General features: G+C 38.8%; 1 protein-coding gene across 1 annotated transcript in view; it reads right to left on the bottom strand.

Annotated features, from left to right (window-relative positions):
• The window catches only part of EIF4G3 (eukaryotic translation initiation factor 4 gamma, 3), a 127,142-nt gene that overhangs the window by 5,606 nt on the left and 97,188 nt on the right, over positions 1 to 24,348 (bottom strand). The window contains exons 19-24 of the mRNA XM_006862404.1: positions 21,365 to 21,488; positions 19,857 to 19,940; positions 16,697 to 16,795; positions 13,253 to 13,399; positions 7,470 to 7,551; positions 5,911 to 6,057 (exon numbers count right to left, since the gene is read on the bottom strand). Coding sequence (XP_006862466.1) covers positions 5,911 to 6,057; positions 7,470 to 7,551; positions 13,253 to 13,399; positions 16,697 to 16,795; positions 19,857 to 19,940; positions 21,365 to 21,488 — 683 coding nt within the window. The remainder of the gene's footprint in view (positions 1 to 5,910; positions 6,058 to 7,469; positions 7,552 to 13,252; positions 13,400 to 16,696; positions 16,796 to 19,856; positions 19,941 to 21,364; positions 21,489 to 24,348) is intronic.

The raw sequence follows: 24,348 nt of genomic DNA, 5'->3' as shown, positions 1-24,348 counted from the left end.
TAAGCTTAAGCCCGTTGTTGCTGCCACTGTGCCAGTCCATCTTGTTGAGGGTTTTCCTCCTTTTTGCTGACTTTCTATTTTACTAGCATGATGTCCTTCTCTAGGAACTGGTCTCACCTGATAATACATCTATGTGTCTTTTATATTGTCTTAAAAAGGTATTTCAATGAAGAAGTCATGGGTCTTGCAAAATTCTATGATGCGATGATCTCTAGCATTGTTTCTATCACCAAGGCCATATTTTCCAACTACCCATTCTTTCTCATTGTTTCCAAACTTTGCATTCTAATCGTCAGTAATTATCAATATATATCAATTGCATGTTTGATCAATTCCAGATTAAAGGAGTTGGTGAAATCCTCAACTTCATGATCAGTGGCTTTAGTGGGTGTGTAAATTTGAATAATGGTGGTATTAACTGTTCTTTCTTGTAGACGTATGAATATTTTCCTATTATAGACAGCATTATACTTTAGTATAGATCCTGAAATGTTCTTTTTGATGATGAATGTGACACCATTCCTTTTCAATTTGTCTTTTCTGGTATAGTATGCCACTGACTACCAGATTCAAAATGGCCAATGCCAGTCCATTTCAGCTCACTAATGCCAAGACTATTGACATTTAGGCATTGCATTTAATTTTTTAAACCTTCCAATTTTGTCCGGTCCTGGGCCAACCTCACAATTGTTGCCATGCTTGAGCCCACTGATGCTGCCACTTTGCCAATCCATCTTGACGGGGGTCTCCCTCTTTTTTCATTGACTCTCCCCCCACCAAAAATGATATCCTTCTCCAGCGAATGGTCCCTCCTGACAATATGTCTTATGTATGAGAGATGAAGTTTGGCCATCTGGCCATCATGGCCTCCAAGGAACACTCTGGCTGCACTTCCTCCAACACAGATCTGTTGACTCTTTTGGCAGCCCGTGGCACTTTCAATATTCTCCTCCAACACCATAACTCAAATGCATTAATTCTTCTATGGCCTTCCTTATTCACTGGCCAGCTTTCGCATGCATTTGAGGTAATTGAAGATGCAATGGCTTGAATCAGGCACACCTTAGTCCTCAAGCTGACATCTTTGCTCTTCAACACTTTAAAAAGGTCTTGTGCAGAGATTTGCCTAATGCAATATGTCATTTGATTTCTCGACTGCTGCTTCCATGAGTGTTGATGGTTGATCCAAGAAGAATGCAGTCCTTGACAACTTCAATCTTTTCTCCATTGATAAGAATGTTATTTATTGGTCCAGTGGTGAGGATATTTATATTCTTTACATTGAGATGAAATCCATACTGAAGGCTGTGCTCTTTGATCTTCATCAGTAAATGTTTTAAGTCCTCTTCACTTTCAGCAAGCAAGGTTGTAGCATCTGCATATCGCAGGTTGTTGATGAGTCTTCCTCCAATCCTGGTGCCACATTTTTCTTCATATAATTCAGGGGCTCAGATTATTTGCTCAGCATAAAGGTTAAATAAGTATGGTGAAACAATACAAACCTTTTGCACACCTTTCTTTATTTTAAACCATTCAGTGTTTCCATGTTCTGTTTGAACAACTGCTTCTTGGTCCATATACGGATTCCTCATGAGCACAATTAAGTGTTCTGGAATACTCACACTTCACAATGTTGTCCATAGCTTGTCATGATCCACACAACTGAAAGCCTTTGCATAGTCAGTAAAGCACAGGTAAACACCTTTCTGATTTTCTCTGCTTTCAGCCAAGATCCACTGGACATCAGCAATGATATCACTTGTTCCATGGCCTCTTCTGAATCTGCTTGAATCTCTGGAAGTTCTCTGTCAATGTATGCTTGCAGTCTTTACTCACATGGGATATCAAAGAGATTGTCCGATGATTTCTGCATTCCGTTGGGTCACCTCTCTTTGTAGTGGGCACAAATATGGATCTCTTCCAATCAGTTGGCCAGACAGTTGTCTTCTTAATTTCTTGGCATAGATGAGTGAGTGTCTCCAGTGCTGCCTCATTTTCTTGAAAGATTTCCATTTTTATTCTATCAATTCCTGGTGCCTTATTCTTTGCCAATTCCTTCAATGCACCTTGGACTTCTTTCTTCCTTCAGTATCGTTGGCTCTTGATCACATGCTACCTCTTGAAACAGTTGAACATCAACCATTTCCTTTTGGTACAGTTAGGCAGCATTTCCCTAATTGCCTTCCATTTTTGGTACAGTTAGGCAGCATTTTGATTGCCTTCCAACCTGAGGGGCTCACTTTCTGGCACTATATCTGACAATATTCTGGTGCTTTTCATCATGTTTCAATATTCAATATTCTGATGCTACCTGACAGTGTTTTACTACTATTCCAAGGTTATCAGTAGCTCAACATTCAGAAGTAACCTGCCTCTCCTTCTTCCTCATGTGTCTTAGTCTATAAGGTCAGCTGAAACCTGTCCACCATGGGTGACTCTGCTGGTATTAAAAATTCTGGAGGTACAGCTTCCAGTATCATGGCAATTTACAAGCCACCACAGTATGACTAACTGACAAATTAATTTATGTGTATAATAACTGCTGTTGATTAGTGCCATGAAGTCAGTTCTGACTCACTGTGATCCTGTATAGCGTTTCTGAGGAGCGCTGGTAGTGTAATGGTTAGGAGTTGGGCTGCAAACCTCAAGGTCAGCAGTTCGAAACTACTAGCTGTTTTGTGGGAGACAGATAAGGCTTTCTACTCCTGTAAAGATTTATAGCCTTGGAAGCCCTATGCAAGGTTGCTATGAGTTGGAACTGGCTCTATGGCACACCACCACCATAGTGTTTCTAGGAGTCCTCGCGTGGCACTATAGGATAAAGCACTGGACCACAGGGTTAGTTTGAACTGCAAGGATGGCAGTTCAAATTCACCATCCGCTCCTCAGAAACCCTACAAAGGGTCGTTATGAGTCAGAACCGACTCCACGGCACTTAACAACAACAACATAGTGTTACTGAGGAGCAGCTAATAGGTTTGAACTGCCGACTTTGCAGTTAGCAGTCCAATACTTATTATCCTATAGTACCACTTCAGGACCCCATATATAAAAAAGAAGAGATATATATATATATATATATATATATATATATATAGAGAGAGAGAGAGAGAGAGAGAGAGAGAGCTCTGGTAGCATAGTGGTTACGAATCGGGCTGCAAACCTTAATGTCAGCGGTTCGAAACTACCAGCTGCTCTGCGGGAGAAAGATGAGGCTTTCTACTCCCGTAAAGATATACACCCTCGTCGCTATGGGTCGGCACCGACTCGATGGCACATAACAACAACAACAACATATATATATATATATGTACATACATACATACATACATACATACATACATACATACATACATAAACAAGCAGTTTAAATCATCTTATATCATTTTAATCAATCTGAACTACTTTTTAGTATTGATGAGATGTTTGGTATTTTACAGGTCTCAACATAAACATTTTACGAATTGGGCTGCTAACCTCAAGGTCGGCAGTTTGAAACTACCAGATGTTCCACGGGAGAAAGATGAGGCTTTCTGCTCCCGTAAAGATTTACAGCTTCGGAAACCCTGTGCAGGGTCACTATGAGTCGGAACCGACTCCATGGTACTTAACAACAACAACATCTTCATTATGGAGTCTTGGTGTGGGCCTGTATGACAAGTACTGGACTGCTAATTGCAATGTCAGCAGTTCAAACCCACCAGCTGCTTCTTGAAAACCCTATAAAGGATTCCTAAGCATCAGAACAGACTCCATGGCACTTAGCAACAACACTGTCTTCATTATAGGCTCTTAAAATTAATTTACAGTCAGATCTCTGATAATTTATAATAATGGAGGCAGGCAGTGGTATAAACAATTGTTGTTAAGTGCCATCGAGCCAATTCTGACTCATAGTGACCCTTTAGAGCATTTCAAAAAAGTTGCTGCTTTGTTTGAACTGTCAACCTTGTGGTTAGCAGTCTAGTGCTAATCCAGAAGTGCTACACCGCAATTTCTTAATAAACAATACCTGCTAATAAATAATTAGGTTTAGGATGAATCATATTAAAACTGTTCTTTAGATTCACCTTTGTAATTATATTGTTGTTGTTGTTAAGTACTGTGGAGTTGGTTCTGACTCTTAGTGACCCTGCACAGGGTTTCTGATTCTGCAAATCTTTACGGGAGCAGAAAGCCTCATCTTTCGCCTGTGGAACAGCTGGTAGTTTCAAACTGCCGACCTTGAGGTTAGTAGCCCAATTCGTAACCACTACGCTACCAGAGGACCTTTGCAATTTATATTAGTCAAGTTAATATTGAAGTCATGTTTTATTTTTTAAACCCCAGTTTGTGGGAAGATATAAACAAGAGACCAGAGTTCTGTTGGTGGTAAATCTAAGATTAACTCTGTCTCCAGGGATCACAGAAGCTGATAATTATGGGAAATGATTTTTAATTTGATGGCCTGAACACACAGTATCAATTCCATCTACCCTACTAACCCTCTTTTTTTAATGTTTTATTGTGAATTATATGATAGTTTACATGGGAGAACATTAGTTTTACATTCATTCTTTCGTATATCGCTTCACTGCCATGGTTACAATCCCCTCCATGCATCATCAACCAGCCAAATAACCCTCTTATTTTAAAAGTCAGTGTCCTTTCTCTAAGAGTGGAAAAAGGAAGCTATAGTGGCCAAAGTGTTCAGCTGCCAATTCTAAGGTTGGTGGCTTGAAACCACCAGTGGTTCCAGAGGAGGTGGCTACGGCGGGATGCTTCTGTAAAGGTTACAACCTTAGGAACCCTATCGGGGCAGCTCCACTCCATCCTGAAGAACCGCTATGAGTCAGAATTGACTCAAGAGCAGTGGTGTTTTTGTTTTGTTGGGTGCTAAATGACCAATATGAAGATTCTCAGAGCCAAAAACCAAACTCCAATTAAATTCCCTGATTCAGATTTAATGTCTGTTCTATTACATTCTGAGGATAACTTGTTTCAGTCTTTTCCTTTCTTTCCCAGAGGGATTAGCAGCAGTATTGAAAGAAAACAAAAACTGCAAAAGCTACAACCTAAAGACGTGCCAAGGAATTTCTTCCTGCAAGTCTCTAAAACAGTCACGCATTAGCCATATTTACAAATTGCAACTGAGTCTTCAAATTGTAATATAATTTAGCTAATTAACCAGTATTGCTAAGACTTGGGTATTCAGGTCACCTATTCACCTGGCTAGGCAAGAATGAACCCAAATCCTTAACTGAAAACAATTCTAATACCTCTCCATAAATACAACACTGTTAACATGTTGACGGTCTGTCTTACACATCTGAAGAGTGTCAACCGCAAGATAATTAACTAATTTTCATTGTGAAGTGTAAGATTTACTGCATGTATGCTAATGCCAGAAGATGGCCTAGACATGCAGTTTGTCCAATTGGTAGCCACTAGCCATAACAGTTACGTTCCTCAGCCACAGTTGCTACATGTCAAGTGCTCAATTGGCCATATGTTGCTTGTGCTTACTCTGTGGAACAGTACAGATACTTTTATTGCTGCAGAAAGTTTTAAATGATAGACCTGCCCTGTTGTTGCTCTTAAGTGCCATGGAGTTGGTTCCAACTCACAGCAACCCTGTGTAGGGTTTCCAAGAAGTGGTTGGTGAATTTGCAGTCCACTGCTGATGCTACAGGGCCACACTAGGAGTCCAGACCTGCCCTAGGATGAGGTTAGATAATATAAGCTAGTTTTCCTGTTGCCATTTCCTCATAAAAGTACACTGAAAATGTCATTTTATTAAGATGGCGACTATATAAGAGTGTTCCCATCTAGGGATTCTTCTACTGTTCACTGTTCAAACTCGAAACTATAGCTTGATCTGGTTAAATCTCACTCCTTGGTTGTGTTAATTGTCACATGAAGTAAACTTACTGGCAGTTTGATCAAGTTTTACTATTGATGCTTGCAGGGCATAAAGTGCTTGCAGTTCCTTCTCTGTATCCGAGTCTAGGTACTTGAGTAAGATGGGCACTCTCTGCTTGATAACAGTAGTGTCTACTCGGAAGGTAGAGCAGTCAGCTGGAGGGGACAGAAGAAGGGGGAGTTAACACACAGACTCATTTTCAATGTTCTGAGCAGATCAGACACATGTGACTCGGCAAGGGAAGGAGGAAGAGGCAAAAAGATCCAAGGCATCCAAACTGCTCTGGAATTTCTAACAGGAAATTCTCTCTAAAATAATTAAACATGGAGCAGGGGGAGGCATTTTGAGTACTGGAGTCCCTTAAGTGTAGTACATTCAATTATTTATCATTAATAATATTGAATCAGTGACAATGGTTTTATGACATTCCAGACTTAAAAAGCAAGATTAAAGAGGAAATTAAAGTGATTGTTCATGCAATTCTTTTCAGAACGTCAAAAGAACTGGAACAATTCATCACCAGTAGGAACCCAGGACTCACTGCGACAGTGGCAGACAACATACCCCAGCTCCCAGCAGCTCAGATGGAAACGTTACGGAGGACAAGCACACAAAGCGGCTGAGGAAGCCTTCTCAGAGCTAGGAGGCACAGGTCTTGCTTTCTTTGTGAGTGATCACTGGGACTCAGTCTTGTTTTTAAAAGCAACATTTTAAACTTTTCAACTTTGATTTTAAAACACCAAAGTCTTTTAGGTACTGTGAGTAATTTAAAAGATTTTTATAAAGATTTCCTACTTAGCTTATTATTTACCATATTAAAGAACATTGCAAAAAAACTCCATTTAACATAAAACCTTAAAGTTCTGGAACTAAATCATATACGGCAGAAAGCAATCTTCTCAAGGGACAGACCTGAAATTCTGAGACATCTTTTGAGCTGATGGATTTTTCACTTCAGTGACAGAAATGTTCGACTAAGTGAATTCCTCATTAAATACTGTTAGATACGGCAGGCAGCTTGGAATACTTGAGTTTCTACTGATCCTAACCCAATCCATCTGTGCAACACATAAACATTTGATGTTTATGTACAGTCAAATCAATGTAAAGCAAGAGGAACAGTGAGTGCCTTCTTTCCTTATGTATGTATTTACATTAAGTGAGTTTTCTAAGATACTAGTTTAATAATATTCCATATATACTAGTTTAATAACATTCAACCCATTTGTTCTCATTCATGATAGAAGAAAGAAGAGGTGAGTGTTGGAGGTGAGAAGGTAAGACAAAAGCCACATGTAACAGAATATAAAAGAATGCAATGAGCCTGCAGTAACTTTCTGCTGAATTGAAGAAATAAGACTTACAGTAGGCCCTCTGCAAGCAAAGCAGCTAATCACTCCTCTTCAGTCATGTAACACTGACAGAAATGGCATCATTTGTGCAGAAACTGCACCACATAGGGCAAGTTTTGAGACAATGTAAGTTCAGACACATATAATCAGCAGCTGGACAGTTGACATATTGGGAATTTTAGATGTTAAAAGTTGCCTTCAGAAATGTTACTTACCTATAATAGCTGCTTTACAGACAGCCGTCATTAAAGCTCTAAGGAATGTAGGTGAACTCATCTGGCTTTCATCTAAATTAGCCTGAAATCAAAAGTAAACGCAGCAATTAGAGGTAATCTTGCACCCCAGAGAGATGATCTCCCCAAACCGGGGCTGACCTGACACTATGGGCAAATGGAGTCACAGTCAACTTCTTTGTACAAAATTAATTCTCCTGATTCACTGGAAAATAGCTGGACCATCACCAATTTTGTTTGAAATCATTTTAAGTAGCATGGCACAGTGGGTTAAGCATTGGGCTATTAACTGCAAGGTTGGTAGTTCGAACCCAACAGCAGCTCTGAGGAAGAAATAAGGGGCTTGTCTGCTCTCAAAGATTTAGAGCCTGGGCAACCCTATGGAACAGTTCCGATCGATCCTATAGGATCGCTAAGAGTTGACTGGACGGAAGTGGGCTTGGTTTTTGGTTTATTTCATTTTCAGAGAGTTTATCACTGCCCAGTCTCTGCTTATTTAATTAATATAGTGCAAAGAGTTCTGGTGTGGTGCTGTGGGTTAATGCACTGGACTGCATAGTCTGTTTGAACCACAAGGCTGGCAGTTTAAGCTCACCAGCCACTCCTCAGAAACCCTATACAGGGTCGCTATGGGTCGGAACTGACTCAGTGGCACTCAACAATAACAACAACAATGCATTGTGTACATTTAGAAGCGCAACCATTCAAAAAGAGATTCTTTCTTCCCAATAAATAATCTCATCATTCAAGTCCATATATTTTAAGAACCATGGAACCACAAATGGAATGTTATTTTAAAACCTACTTTCTCAGTAGTGTGCAACCAGTTTTACATGCGCCAACAATGCTTTCTTCATCTTAATTTTAACGTAAATTAAAGATTAGTTTTAGGCACTGTCTCAAACTCTTTTAAGGTGGTAAGAAAATTGTTACTCTTTTGTAAGAAGACCAGGAGAAAATGTATTTAGAGATGTTTAGTTTTTACTTAAGAGCTTGTTTTGTTATTAGACATTATATGAATCCAGATAAGCTACAAAAGAGGAAGAAAACCAAACTAGACATTTTCTGAGTAGATATTTAACACATTTTTCAAAGTTTACATTGCTTATGCCTGTGAGCAGAACTAATGATGTCTCAGATTCTTTTAATAGCACAACATATTTTCCATGGAAAGGGTCAGCCTTAAAAGGATTGGTCAGGGAAAATGGAAAATGTCATTGTAAACTTCTATGTTGGAAACCTAACAATTTCAAAGACATTTGGCAATCAGTTTAATGTTTAAGACTTAGAAAACTGAGGTAGGTTATTGATGTTGTTAAGTGCCAGGGAGTCGGTTCCAACTCATAGTGACCCTGTATAGAGCTTCCAAGGAACAATTGGTAGATTTGAAACACTGATCTTGAGGTTAGCTGTCCAGTGCTTATCCTATAGCACCACATTAGGACTCCACCTTTCTCTTTGCTCTCAAATATTACTTGGGATGAACCAGTAGCTTCATGAGAGGTAAGAGCTGGTAACAAGTCAGTGGCCGGCTCATGGGATACCAGCAGAGCTGACCATGAGAGTTGAGAGGTCTCACCAGCAATCTTCCCATAGAACAAAACATGCAGTGCCATGTGTGACAGCTAAAGTTGCTGACAGGTGGTGGGAAGGAGGAAAGAGTCACATATAAAAGGTTTCATGATGACTCATGCATCCTAGCCAGTTGCTGCTTAACACATCTTTAAAAACACAAGGGGACTTCAAAAACATCACGAAAAAATGGAATTCCTCCACGAACTTTCTAAAGCCCCCTTGTACTTTATTTGTGCTGAAGCCAGGCTCATGTAATCCCAAACAAATTACTTCTGAGAATTCTGGACAACTATTTTTGAGGAATGAGTGAGAGAATAAAAAACATCATTATTTCCTCCCCATTTTCATTACTTTTTGGCTCAACAATACTTTATAAATAAGCTGAGAGAACTATTTCAAGTGGTGACTATCACCTGAAATCCCCAAAGAATTAGATTTCAAGTAGTCTGGGAAAACTAAATGCAGTTAGATAGTAAGTATCACTTCCAAACCATTTGACAATATCTTGTTATAAGACAGAAACAAACAAACAATCCAAACCTGTATGTTTCCTTTACAAAATAGAGTCAAAGATTATAATTCTAGCATTCAACAGTAGAAAAAAACCTGAAGAAAAGTGTTAACAACACTTACACACAGAGTAAGTAGAGATGGTAACAAAAAAAGGGCAAAAACAAGAAGGAATTGTGTCTGCTAGTAGGGATAGAAAAGCAAAGTCATGTTTATGTATCACTTACATGTATCTGACACAGTACAACCAGGATCCACGTGTATTGTGAGTTCAGTTACTATTATGTTTTGTCATCTCTTTCCTTTCTTAAATGTCAGATTTATTTGATATAATTTAAATTCTGAAAAACTGACCCTTTCTCTTCTTTTTAGTTGAATAATCATTGGCATGGAGAAGGCAGGATAAGCACTGATATAAGAGAAATGGAGCCCACAGTGGGTAAAGAGTTAAAGACAGCATTATTTTACAATAAAATGAGGAAAGACAAGACCAAATTGCTAAACTGACTGTGATCAAGCAGAAAGAGGATGATGCTAAACACATAAATGCTGACCTGACTTCCAAATAGGGAAAGGATGTATATCAATAACATATCAGGAAACCTGATACTGAGTCTATGCTAAAATCTAGAGCAGACTGTCACATGACTGGTTTAAAAAATCTGAGAGAAGAAAGATGGCGCTACTAAGAGGCAGCATAAATTTATGAGAAACAAGTCATGCACTAACCTTTGCTGAGCACAGAAGGAAGGTACAGACACAGTACTCTGGACCTTACAAGGATCTGACAGAGATCTCCTTGTAGGCAAGATAAAAAAGTGAGCCAGACAGTGACGTGAAAAACTAACTGTCAAAGGGTGGAAAGGCCGGTTCTTAAGGGCATATGCTCTATCCTTGGTTCTATTCAGTCACAGATTTTACCCCTAATTTGGACGAGGACACAACCAGCATGTTAGAGAAATGCAGGGATCATGGCAAGTGAAAAATAAGGTGAGCATCCCAAAGGGTCATGAGAAACTAAAAATGTGTTTAAGAAGATGAATACCAACAGAAACAAACTGAAATGACCTCCACTGAATAAGTTCAGGATGGGAGCTAGAATGGTTAGAAAACAGAATGCAGAAGAATGGGTATGAATGACTGAAAATAGAGCCATTTGAGCTTATTGGGGTGAGGCTGCAGGAGCACAGAATTGAAGAGCAGAACCACATTAGTACTGCCTGACCAAATACTGTTGGACTGCTCTAGTACTCATGCTCAGTTTGCACATCCCGCTTCGAGAGGAATGCTGAAAGCTCAGGCTATGTCTGCATAAGAGTTACTAGACTGAAGGAGGGCACAGATATCAACGTTTCAAACGAGAGGCAAATGAATCTATAATTACAATAGCCTTTCATTACAGGAAGATAAGCCTATAATGATGTTGTTGTTAGTTGCCACCAAGTGGGTTCTGACTCATAACAACCCTGTGTAGGGTTTCCAAAGAGTGCTGGTGGGTTTGAACGACTGACCTTGTGGTTAGCAGTCCAGTGCTTATCCTACAGCACCACACCAGGACTATAATGATAGATTATTCCAATTATTTAAAAGGTTTACAACTAGAGATGAACTATCCTGTGTAGACATGGGACAAGAAATAGGTACAAAATCAAATGATTAAATGTTTCATTGTTTTCAATGCTTCAAGTAGATGGAGAAACAACCCATTAGAACAGCTACAAAAGGGGAGTCATACAAAAGGGAGAGGCCTATTCTCCTTTACAGCTTACTTTGAACTTTGACTATTCTACAGACCCATGAATAATAATGTGCACATATAAAATACAACTTTATGAGCAAAAATTATTCAAGGGAATACAGCAAAAATTAAATGTAGATGTGATCAACAGATTCTATGTTGTTGTTGTCAGCTGCCATCGAGTCGGAACCGACTCATAGCAACCCCACGCACAGCAGAATGAAACAATGTCCGATCCTGGGCCAACCTCACTACCGCTGCCACACTTGAGTTCATCAGTACTGCCACCTGGCCAATCCATCTTGTTGGGGGTCTTCCTCTTTTTCTCTGATCCTCCATCTTACCAAGCATGATATCCTTCTCCAGCGACTGTTCCCTCCTGACAACATGTCCAAAGTATGAGAGACGAAGCTTAGCCATCTTGGCCTCCAAGGAGCACTCTGGCTGCACTTCTTCCAAAACAGATCTATTGGTTCTTTTGTCAGCCCATGGCACTTTTGGTATTCTTCTCCAACACCATAATTCAAAGGCATCAATTCTTCTATGATCTTCCTTATTCACTGTCCAGCTTTTGTATCCATATGAGGCTATTGAAAACACCATGGCCTGGGTCAGGCGCACCTTAGTCCTCAAGCTGACATCTTTGCTCTTCAACACTTTAAAAAGTTCCTGTGCAGCAGATTTGCCTAATGCAATACGTCGTCTGATCTCTTGACTGCTGCTTCCACGAGTGTTGATAGTTGATCCAAGAAGGATGAAGTCCTTGACAACTTCAATCTTTTCTCCGTTGATAAGAATGTTGTTTATTGGTCCAGTGGTGAGGATTTAGCAGCCTGACTAGTAACCACTATGCTACCAGAGTTCCTTGAAACTCTACGTGGTGGGTATTATAAGTCCTGGTATGGCCCAGATTCTATAGCATAAGATTACTTAAGTATAAAATTTTCAGAAGACAACATTTTAATATGAAACTGCTAAGTCAACACATATTAAAATGCTGTCTTCTGAAAATTTTATACTTAAGTTATCAACACATTTCATAAAATATAGCAAAGATAGTAAGGAAGGCAGAGGATCAGGCAGTGTTTCCTCTCTGTTATATACAGGTAGCGCTCACAACAGCATACTACATGAATTTTACCCAGGAAAGTATTTAAAATGTGAAGGCATTCAGAAAGAAATATAAATTGTGGAATGGTAAAAATGTAGAATATGTAAGAAACTAATGTGCGATCCAGAGAAATGGCTTATTTCTGATTATTTTTTACTTGACTTTAGGAGACTGTGAATCTTATTATTATTATTTTTTAACTATTTTGTTGTGAGTTATGTGATACCTTACATGGGAGAACATTAGCTTTACATTCATCCTATCATACATATATCGTTACATTGCCATGGTTACAATCCCATCTATGCATCATCAACCAACTAAAGGGTATACCCTAAAAACCTTCCCCTGGTCATCAGCACACACACCCTCTCACACTCTGGGTCTAGAGTTGTGAATCTTATTTTTGAGAAATAATGCATTATTGTGTAATAAGCCATTGAGACTTTAGGGAATGGTTATAAGCTAACTACTATAGAAACTTTTAGCAACTTGCCTAAAATTATATGGTTAATAAGTGGCACAACCGGTCTTATGAACTGAGATGTGTTGCCCTAAAATGTGTTGAAACCCTAACCCCATTGTGGAGGATGTGATCCTGTTTGGAAATAAGATTTTCTTTGTGATATTAACAAGGCTTGAGACTGAAAATCTTATCAAAGTAGAAAAAGTCTTAGAAAGTTTCAAATATGCACGTAAAAATAAAAGCTGATGTCTCTAAAGTTAAAAAATGTCATGAGGGAAAACAATAGGTTTGTGGAATAAAGGAATCCCACAAAAAAAATTTTTTTTCCCTCAGAGATATCAGAGAGAATGACAGAGTCATTATACCTCTACCCAGTCAAAGATCTGTTCATCATTTGCTTTGTCCTCAATAATGAGTTTTTCAAGTCGTTTATATAGCTCTTCAGCAGAGAGTTCTTTCTTTGAAAGTGCTTCAGAGGAACAGGAACTGTCAGACTCTATAAAGTCCAACTTCTGCAACATAAAACATTAAACATATTAATATGATTCAATAGTATCATCACCCAAAAAGGAAAATAAAGCCATAGGCTATATCTTCTATTTTACAAGGAATCAAAGTAATCACCAGGAGCCATTTCATATTCGTGGTTTTGAGAGATTCTCACTCCATTAACATTCTGAACAGTTCTCCAACTTATCATACTATGTCTCTCTAATTCTTCTTCAAACACAGGCAAACAAATGCCCTATAATTATCTCTCTAGCTATGTTCAATCTCCGAGTCATTTTGAGCTTGAAATTGGCTCTTGGATATCACACAGCTCTTTAAGCTGAGGCAGTAGTATTTACCAAGGGTACAATTTCACTCCATTTCTGTAGCCTAAGGTTTATATTGGTATCACAAAATAGTAGCTGTCAAATCATTAGTTTCCGTTTCACTGTCTTTCAAACATCTCCTGACCACCCTGAATCCAAGTATGAGAAATTATGATTGTTTTAACTCTTAAATGGGTAGTTAAAATATCGGCAATAAAAACTATTGACAATTTTCAAGGGTATAAGGCAATGAGGTATGTAGTTATGCTTTGCATGAAAATATTTTGCTATGTAAAAATCATAAAGACTAAAATATTAAAATATATTCACACAGGATTTTCTAATACCTTTGAGGACTTTGGTATGTTCCTATACTCTACCCTTCATTTACACTGAAGAAAGTAATATTGTGAATTCTGTGTTCTTCATCCTCTTGCTTTAATTAATTTTACCATTTATTTAGCACTGCTACACAGTATTTCCCTGTGAGCTTTGAGAAACATGTTTTAATAATGCAAACAAGTTTTTTTATTTAATGTTGGTAAACTGAATACCCTAACTCCTACTAAGTATGAGTATACAAAAAGCACAGGCAATCTCTTTCAGAATAGGCAATCCATTTTACATAACTTTAAAACATTCTCCAAACTTATTCTAATACTCTAAGGCTCGCTGTTTAACCTACCCCAAACCTACAAAAACCATTTAAGTTCTAAGCACAATTGACAGACAATAGCAACAGAAAATCAAACTTGAAGTATACTGCCCATTAATAAAATTAATTAGATCACATACATTTGAAACTGAAACCTTTGCCTCACCCAAAGGAGCCAGTTGGTAAGCTGTAAGGTTTACAGTGGTCACTGGAGAGAATCATTTGTTTTTTAAGACCTTTATGTTTCTGTACAAGTTTTCTGATCTTGGTATCCAGAGGCTGGGGTTGGATTTAGGGAGCACATCACTGCTATCTCATGGAGAATGCACCAGGGTTTGCAGAAAAAGGACATTAAAATAACTATTTTAGAAGAAAGCTGAAAGTCAGGATATAATGTCAGATTCTCTGGAACCTCATTTTTTCTAATATGCCTTTAAACATTTTTATTATTAACGGCAACAAAAATAGCCATAATTTATCGGCCCTTCACTGTGTGAAGTACATCTCAACCATTAACTTATTTAACCCTCACCAAAACTCTATATGGTGGTGGTGGTGGTTATGTGCCGTGGAGTCAGTTCCAACACATAACACACCTGTACAGGGTTTCTGAGGCTGTAAATCTTTACGGGAGCAGAAAAGCTCATCTTTCTTCCACGGAACACCTGGTAGTTTCAAACTGCTGACTGTGAGACTAGCAGCCTGACTAGTAACCACTATGCTACCAGAGTTCCTTGAAACTCTACGTGGTGGGTATTATTAGTCCTGGTGTGGCCCTGTGTGGTGCTGTGGGTTATGCACTGTACTGCAGTTTGAAATGCAAGGTCGGCGGTTTAAGCTCACCAGCTGCTCCTCAGAAACCCTACACAGGGTTGCTATGAGTTAGAACCAACTCAACAATACTTAACAACAACAGATTAGTATTTTGTAGAGGTGGAATCTTAGGCAGAGAAAAGTTACTTGGTTAAAGTCATGTGGTTAAGTAGTAGAAAACAGGAATCTGAATCCAGGTTTATTTGACTTCGAATCAGGGGGCTGCTCAACATTCATATAATGCTTAGCTCACTAGCTGCCACTCAGTGGACTTTGACTCATGGAGTATGGACAACAAAACAAAGCGCTGCCCAGTCTTTCTTCATCCTTTCCATCACAGAAATGTCTGAGTTCATCACTGCAAATACTGTGCCAGGCCATCTCACAGAGGATCTTTCTTGCCAGCCTACTTCTTCAACAAATAGGATGTCCTCCTCCAGGGACTGGTTCTTCCTGATAATGTGTCCAAAGTAAGCAAGTTGGACAATGTTCTGTTGTGATCCATGGGTTTTCACTGGTTAATTTTCTGATCTAGATGGCCAGGCCTTTCTTCCTAGTTGTATTCTGGAAGCTCTGCTGAAACCTGTCCACTATGATACCTGACCTTCCTTACTGGTTGGTATTTGCTTCTTCTGGGAGCAAGAGTAATACCGAACTGGGACCAATTCAACTTTCTCTTGAGATCTCTGGCAGCACTTAGGACAATATACCCTTGACATGTGCTTACTGTTCAGACCTCAAATTTCAGCTCTAGCTTTTCCCCCCTTTCTTTTCTGACTCTTGGACATTTCTTCCACCTTCTGTGAACTCAGCAATGCAACAGAGATTGTGCTTTATGCAGGTTCTTACTGTTGTGGCAGGTATGTTCTCCAGTGTGTAGAGATTATAATTAAAAAAAGAAGTCAAAAGTCCATTGCTGTTAGGTGCCATCGAGTTGGTTCCGACTCATAGGAGCCTTATACACAACAGAAGGACACAGCCCAGTCCTGTGTCATCCTCACAACTGTTGTTACTCTTGAGTTCACTGCTGCTGCCTTTATGCCAATCCATCACGTTTGTGATCGCCCTCTTTTTTGCTGACTTTATGTGCTGACTATAATATTTGCATGTGATAGTAATAGTCTGTACTGATAACGTGTCCAATGCATGTGCGATGCACTCTCACACTCCTGGCCTCTAAGGCGAAGTCTGGTTGTACTGCTTCCAAGACAGATTTGTTTGTTCTTCTGGCAGCTCACTATTACTGCTTCATTTATTTATATCATCTTTATTTGTTTATATCAGCTCATCGAGCTATATAGCTTGTTTTCTGAGTGTGGCTAGGTCTTCAAAATTTTTTGTGATTTTTTTATCTGTTATCTTTTGAGTGTGGAATTGGGATGGCCTCAAAGCATGAACTTACAATACCATCTTGACCAAAAATCCATTTTGATCTAATGTTAATTAATGAAATACTAATAAAAATTATTTTTATTTCCTTTGAAAACACACCAACTCAAACAAGAAAATGTAAGCCTTGTTCTTACCTGCTCCAAAAGAAAATGATGTACATCTTCCCCTTCTGGTAAAAAGTCCTTCCAGCTGAGGTCAGCCTCCCTCCATAAGGCTCCCACTTTCTTATGGCTCTAAAACACAGGTAAGTCCAAACCATTTACTTTCACATTGAAGATGATAAAAAGAGAATTGCTTAAAATCAAAAGCGCAAAATCCTATAACTGAAAACCATCAAAACTTTTTTGTGTGTGCTGGTGTTAGACATATCTGAATGCATATATATGTGATGATAAATGATTAACTCAGCTGTGTTAGAGAGTGATACTAAGGTCAAATGAGAAATCTGGTCCAATCTACAGGATTTATAAATTCAACACTATCTGTTTTCAAAGATGATTGCTTTTAGGGTTCCAATTCACACATGCATGGGCTTATTCCAAACCAATATGTTTAAACATACTTTAAACATATTTTATTTATACAAGTGCATAGCTACTTGTGCATAGCTACAGACAAGTTTTTTCATTAATACACTGGTCTTAATCTTGTTAGGGTACCTTCAAAAGAAAGGTCCAATTAAGACAGCAGCTTCAGAGGGGATCTATCTATCTGCTAGGTCCGTTCAATTCAAGACAGAAAGGTCAGGAGGTTATGGTTTTTTGGTATCCCAATGGGATCATCTTGATAGATTTTCTCAAAATACACAGGAGGATAAGGGGGGATTATGAAGAAGAAGTTTTAAGAAAATGGAGAACTGCATTGGTGAGAAAAAGGCCAGGGAAGTTGCACAGAGAAATTTTTTCCCATTGTGATAATGTACCCTCATTCTTGCGGAGTAGTAGGGCTATCCTCTGAGAATTTTGTTGTGAAACCGTACCCCATCTACCTCACAGCCTTTATCTTGCCCCTTCCGATTTCATTTTGTTCTCCAAACTCAAAGAACACTGAAAAGGAACATGGTTTGAGTTCCTTGAGGAAGTGCTGAAACTGCCATTTTGATGTGATGGAAATCGAAGAGCAGAAAATTCTTTGGGTAAAGGTTAGAGATATGGAAACAGTGCCTTAGAAATGTGTAGATCTTAATGGAAGATGAATCAGGAAACAATAGCTTCAAATTTTTATATTTTTGTTTAATAAAGGTTTCTATGATTTTATAGCAATACTTTTTTTTACTTACCCTTATGTATGTATTTTCTATTAAAGTTACTCAAAAAGTCCCACTGGAATCCCTCTTCATATAATATCATGACTGTGCTACCTAATAAGAGAGTATTAGGCATCCAAGGGCAAGAAGCCTAAGGTTAAACTAAAGAAACAACAGAGATGACCTGGAAAAGTCAAGTAGCAGGTTCCCTGGTAAGAAGATGCCAGTCTACTGTTTGAATAGAGTCACAGTGACAAAGGGAAATGTCAGCCTTTGGAGCAAATGTTATCTAGGAAGCATGCATGCATTACTTCAAAGAGTAACCTGCATCAAGTGTATAACTTGGTGGAGCTAAGATTTGAACTCAGGCTGGCTCCAAAGCTTAAAGAATTTGGCTTTATTTAGGAGAAGTGGGAATTTGTTTTCTGTTGCTACAAATAAAAAGTAAACAAGAATTTGAGTTTTGAATAGGGACTAAGTCAAATAAATAGGAAGGGAGGAGGTAATTTTACACATACAAATTGGGGTTCAGTAACAATTTTAATACCATCAAACAGACAGATAACCAACTAGAACTAGAGACCACACTATGTAGTATAGCTATCTATGGATAACTATTGCACAAATGGGATACAGAAGGACTTCTGCAGATTCACAGGGAGAAGTGAAAGTGACATTTTTCTAATCAATACTTAAAAACACACTGAAATCTATCATCTCATTATCTTTGACCCAGGTTTGAATGAATCAGAAATCTCTCCAGAATTGTCATGTGAGTTCTGGTTTGTTTTGACATCTCTTACCCTATGTGTTCCACCACTTTTATGATAACCACCGTGCTTTCCTAAACTCTTAGACCTCTAATAAAGCACTTTCAGGCTCTTTTGAAATTATTGGTTAAGATTTGTCTGTCTTCCTCTTTAGTCTGTAAATTCTTTGAAGGTTTAGTTACTTTTGTAGATTGAGGGCTTACCACAGAGGCTTGCAGAGAATAATTATAAAGTAAGGGGATTCAAAAAGTTTGTGGATAAATTCTAGTATTTTACAATTTCACTTTTCCACAAACTTTTTAAAGCTCCCCTGTATTAAAACTAAATTTAAGATAGAAATCCACTCTCTTGTAGAATCATTTTACCACCTATTTCTAATCAGATTCAGAAGCTCTAGTTGCACAGCGGTTAAAAATCCAGCTGCTAACCGACATGTCCATGGTTTGGAACACACTGGCCACTCCATGGGAGAGAGATGTGCAAATCTCCTTTCATAGAGAGGCCAGCCTTAGGGACCCTGTGGGCCAGTTCTACTCCGCCCTGGAGGGTTGCTATGAATTGGGATTGAGTCAATGGCAATGCATTTGGTATTTTCAGTTTTTCTAATCATATTAATTAGCCAGTGATCCAGAAATATGAAACTGATCATTTTATGAATCCTTGGGGTCCTGGCGTAGTGCTGTAGGATAAACACTTAACTGCCAACCACAAAGGAGCTCTGATAGTGCAGTGGTTACGAGTTGGGCTATTAACCTCAAAGTCAGCAGTTCAAAACTAACAGCTGTTCTGCAGGAGAAAGATGAGGCTTTCTGCTTCCATACAGATTTACAGCCTCAGAAACCCCATGCAGGATTGCTATGAGTCGGAAACGACTCCACAGCACACTACCACCACCGCCAACCACAGGTGGGCAGTTCAAAGCTGCCTCTGGGAAACCCTATACAGGATCACTATGACAGGAAGTGACTGGACAGCACTTGACAACAACAATCACCTTAATTTCAAAGCAAAGAAAATTTCATTAAAATCTATTAAAAAGTGTAAATAATGTAGACATTTTAGTAAAGGACAAAATTACTAATTGCCAGTGCATATTGAGATTAGATCATTTTTACTCGTTACTAGTAAAGAGAAGAAAGACTACCAAAAGAAGTTAGGTTGAAACAGTTAATAGTAAAAGAAAATAGAATTACTCAGCTATTCACAGATAATCCAGTATCAGCAACCTATCCTCCCTTGTATGCTATTAAATCTGACTCACAGGAGTTTAACACTCACCATTTGTTTGCATAGAAGGTGCAATATTTCAGAAAGCAAGACCCCAGCTCTTCCAACAGGAAGTAAAGGTTTGCTAAATTCTCTGTAAAAGATAGGAGCGATAATTAAGTATCTCTAAATAAATTCGCTGTTCTAGAATAGTAGTCACATAATGTGTGCCAAAACAGCAGATCCGGTCAAACGTAAAAAATAACCATCAAGACAAACTTCAGGACATGTTCTGTCATTTCCCACAAAAGTAGTTTGGTGACTTTAGGTTCACTTTGTGCTTCATGGGAAAATCTCTACCCACTTATACGATGGTAGCAAAGCAAAGGTCTTTCTCAGTTTATTCAGCTTTGCTTTGAGCCAAAAAGGGAGAAGCTCTCTAGTAACAGGGAGTTGTAAAGCTTAGTTTAGAAAGCATTTTTAGCACTTAGGAAAGAAATATTTTCTTTAGAATATGAGTGAAACTGGATGATTTTTTTTTCAGAGTTTAGATGAGTTATTTCCCAAAATATTATTTCCATGGAATATCAATTATTAATTATAATTCGATGGAGTATCAATAATTAAGAAGCTAATTTTTATTTATTATTTTTCCAAAAGTAGTCTTATAATTTTAAATGTGCTATAAAATACTCTTAAATTTCAAAAAAAAAGTACACATAGTATGCAGAGTCTGACTATATCAACCATTTTTTGGGGAAACTCTAGGGTTTTGAAGAAGAGAATTTGGAAAATACAATGAATATGGTTTATCCAAGGTAACTTCAATTCTCCATTCACATCCAATTCTAGCAGTGCTTGAGATGTTGGTTTCTTTTACTCCAGTCCTGGGCAAGTATTAACCCAATGCCATCGAGGTGATTCTGATGCAGAGGACCCAATGGGACAGAGTAGAACTGTAAATCTGAGGCTGTAAATCTTTCAAGGGAGCAGGTAGCCTTATCCTTCTTTAGCAATGTGCTAGTGGGTTTGAACTGCTTACCTTGTGGTTAACAGGTGAAACTCATTGCATCACCTGGAGCCCTGGTGGCACTGAAGGGTAAGCACTGGCCTACTAATTGTAAGATCTGCCGTTCAAACCAATCAGCCATTCTGTGGAAGAAAATGAGGCTTTCTGCTCCCATAGAGATTTATAGCCTTGGAAACCCTATAGAGTCACTATGAATCCAAGTGGACTTAATGGCAATGAGCAAGTATTCTCCAAGTGCCATGGTCTGATGAACTACGATATGGAAATACAGCTTCTGACAGCACTGGAGCAGTGACAGGCATAAAAATCAGACTGACACTAACTTTCCATGAATAAGTGTTATGTGATTCGGAAGGCCCTTGATGAACTAAAAGGCCCCATCTAAAATACCCCATTCACTTCTCCAAGCTAGACCTACTAACATGGCACTCGAGGTCTTAAAGAGTTACAGGCTGCGGTCAAGAGCCACACTATGGTTAAGTGCCAGCTGGTGAATTCCGTGTCACTTTAACTTGATGTATACCCAAAGAAACACAAGCATAACTTGCATGATAAGTTGTCTCATGGAGATTCCGCCTTCCTTTAACATGGGGGTCACCAGTTCAGCAAGGTACAACCAAATATGGGGGATATCAATAGCCATGTCATCTGCTAACTCCAAGGTTTCTGAAAAACTGAAAAGGAATTGGGGAAAAATTCACATGCAAATGCAATTCAAAAGTGAAAACTTTGTTCTTTAAGACAATAAAATTCAGTTATTAAACAATTACATATTACGCACCTGCTATGTGTTAGGCAGGAGTCTTAGTGTGGCACTGTAGGATAAGTACTTGACTGCTAACCATAGTCAGTGGTTCAAACCCACCAGCCACTCCCTGGAAACACTATACAGGGTTGCTATGAGTTGGAACTGACTTGACAGTACTTAATAACAACAACAACATGTTAGGTAAGGAGCCCTGGTGGAGTAATGGCTAAGCACTTGACTGCTAACCAAGAGCTCGGTGGTTAGAACCCATGAGCAGCTCCACAGGAGAAAAGAACTGGAAATTTGTTCCTGTAAAGATTAGCACCTAAGACACCCTATGGGGCATTTATGCTCTGTCCTACAGGATCACTGTGAACTGTATTCACCTTGACAGCATATGATGGGTTAGGCATTGTTTCAGCCTCAAAGTGACTAGTCATCAAGTTTCTGTTCTCAAAGAACTATTATTAATGTAGGGAGAAATTTTAGCACAAACAATAGCATGTTTTTAGAGAGGGGTAAACATTTTAAGAACACGCACCAGGATACCAGAACAGCCTAGAGGATGGTAGGAAAATACATCTGTATAGAGGTGAAAACAACGTAGCTCTGCGCAGTTTTCAGGATTAGCTCCCAATTTAGAAAGAATTCACTACAGTTGAAAATTGGATCCTCCAAGTCAGTCAGAAGAACTGATTAAATCTTTATTAAAATTAAAACCACTTGCAAGGAGGAAAAAAAGACAAAAATCCTTGTCCTTTCAGAACAAAAACTGATGGATATAATGAGTCAGATATCATTATCATTACTATGACATGTTATAAACTATTATATAACTACATAAAAGTTCATCGTTTCAAATATTTTGCTAAGAAATAGATTTCTGAGTGGTAAAATGAAACAGATAGGAATCAAATATGAACCGGAGAGATTTCAGATACAAAGTATCAGTCTTACTTAGGTTGGAAACCATGGCTACTCATTTTGAAGTATAAACAAACATAATTCAAGGGCTTCTTAATTATTCTTATATGAGTGAGGAGTCCTGGTGTGGTGCTGTAGGGTAAGTAGTAGACTGCTAACTGCAAGGTCGGCAGTTCAGTTCCACCAGCAGCTCTTGGAGTTGCTACATAGAGTTGCTATGAGTCAGAATGGAATCCAAAGCACTCACAATGATACGATAACAATGTGTTACAAAGTACAAAAACAAAAGTGAATTAAACTACAGGAGACATTCACAAAGGTCAGAGCTCTGCATATATAAAACATGATTTTTTCACTGCAGTTCCAGTTTCTAGTCAGAGTAAGCCCTCTGTTTACCTGCCTCTGAGGCAAACAGGTTATCACGCTTTTTTATCTTAAAAAGAGCTACCACTAAAGGGCATGCTCACCATCCTGAAGCTGCCATTTCATAAGAGATTACAGCACAGCCATATTACCTAAATCTGCGTTTCATGAGTCCTTAATGGCAGCTTCCTGACCTCACAGCTTGCAATGATGTGACATCTATTTGCTGTAACAGATACATGACAGTCTTCTCATTAATGGTACACTTGCAGGCCACTGATGGGACATAATCTGACTGGCCCCTAGGATTACTCTGTTTATCACTCTAGCCTGCCAATTCATGGTCCTTGGACTAGTGGCATAGATAAAACTGGTTAATGAGCCCACAGGACCATTGTAGCCATCCCTGTACGGCTGTCAGCAATGTATCTGCAGTTATTTTCATTACATATTACAACTAAAAGAAAATCATGTTCTTCTTGCCTTATTTTATCTACTTTATCATGGATACCTTGCAGAACATAATCATTGGTGAAATCCATACTACAGATAAGAAAACATTTAGACTGACTATAGGATTTCCCCGAAACAGGCCTATCAGAGAGTTTCCCCCCCAGGTTTACAGTCCAAAGTGCTTTTGTATAATGAAAACAATTTCTGGGAGTATAAAAGCATCAGGATAACAGTCTTAGTGTTTTGGACTAATACATAAGCAGCCTGTAACAACACCTCTACCATTCGTCTGTCACTTTGTCGTACTGTGGTGGCTTGAGTGTTGCTATGGTGTTGGGAGCTATGCCATGGATATTTTAAATACCAGGAGGGTCATCATGGTGGACAAGTTTCAAAGGAGCTTCCAGACTAAGACAGACTAGTAAGGAAGAGAGGCAGACTACTTTTGAATGTTTAGCCACTGATAATCTTATGAAATCTTATAAATGGAGTCCTGGAATGGCTCTTCAGGTTAATACACTGGACTGCAAGGTCGGTTTGAACTGCAAGGTTGGCGGTTCAAGCTTACCAGTTGCTCCTGGAAAACCCTATACAGGGTCTCTATGAGTCAGAATCGACTTGAAGGCACTTAACAAGAACAACAACCTTATGAATAGCAGTGGCACATTACTGCTGGAAATTGAGCCCCTTAGGTATGAAGGCACTCACAATAAGACTGGGGCAGAACTGCATTCTCAAAGTAGCGCTCACCATAATGACTTGAATAGAATTAAGTTTCCAGGACCTTCATTTTCTGATGGGGCACAACTCAGAATGAGGAGCAACAGATGCAAACATCCATTAAAAATTGAAACATGGTCAAGTTCATCAAATTGTATGAGAAAACTGGTTTTATTTTGTTTTGTTTTTCCTCTTCTTTTTACTTCTGGTTGAGCTCTGATCATCTAGTCACTGAAGCCAGGATAAGTGGGTATTATCTGCAAGTGTGGGTGTTCTTATGCATATGCCCTCTCTTCTTATCAGCTGACGCTTCACTCTCCACTCTA

This window comes from Chrysochloris asiatica, unplaced genomic scaffold, assembly GCF_000296735.1.
Source record: "Chrysochloris asiatica unplaced genomic scaffold, ChrAsi1.0 scaffold00047, whole genome shotgun sequence".
In the NCBI taxonomy this organism is placed as follows: domain Eukaryota; kingdom Metazoa; phylum Chordata; class Mammalia; order Afrosoricida; family Chrysochloridae; genus Chrysochloris; species Chrysochloris asiatica.
This window is presented reverse-complemented; position numbering and strand designations above follow the sequence as displayed.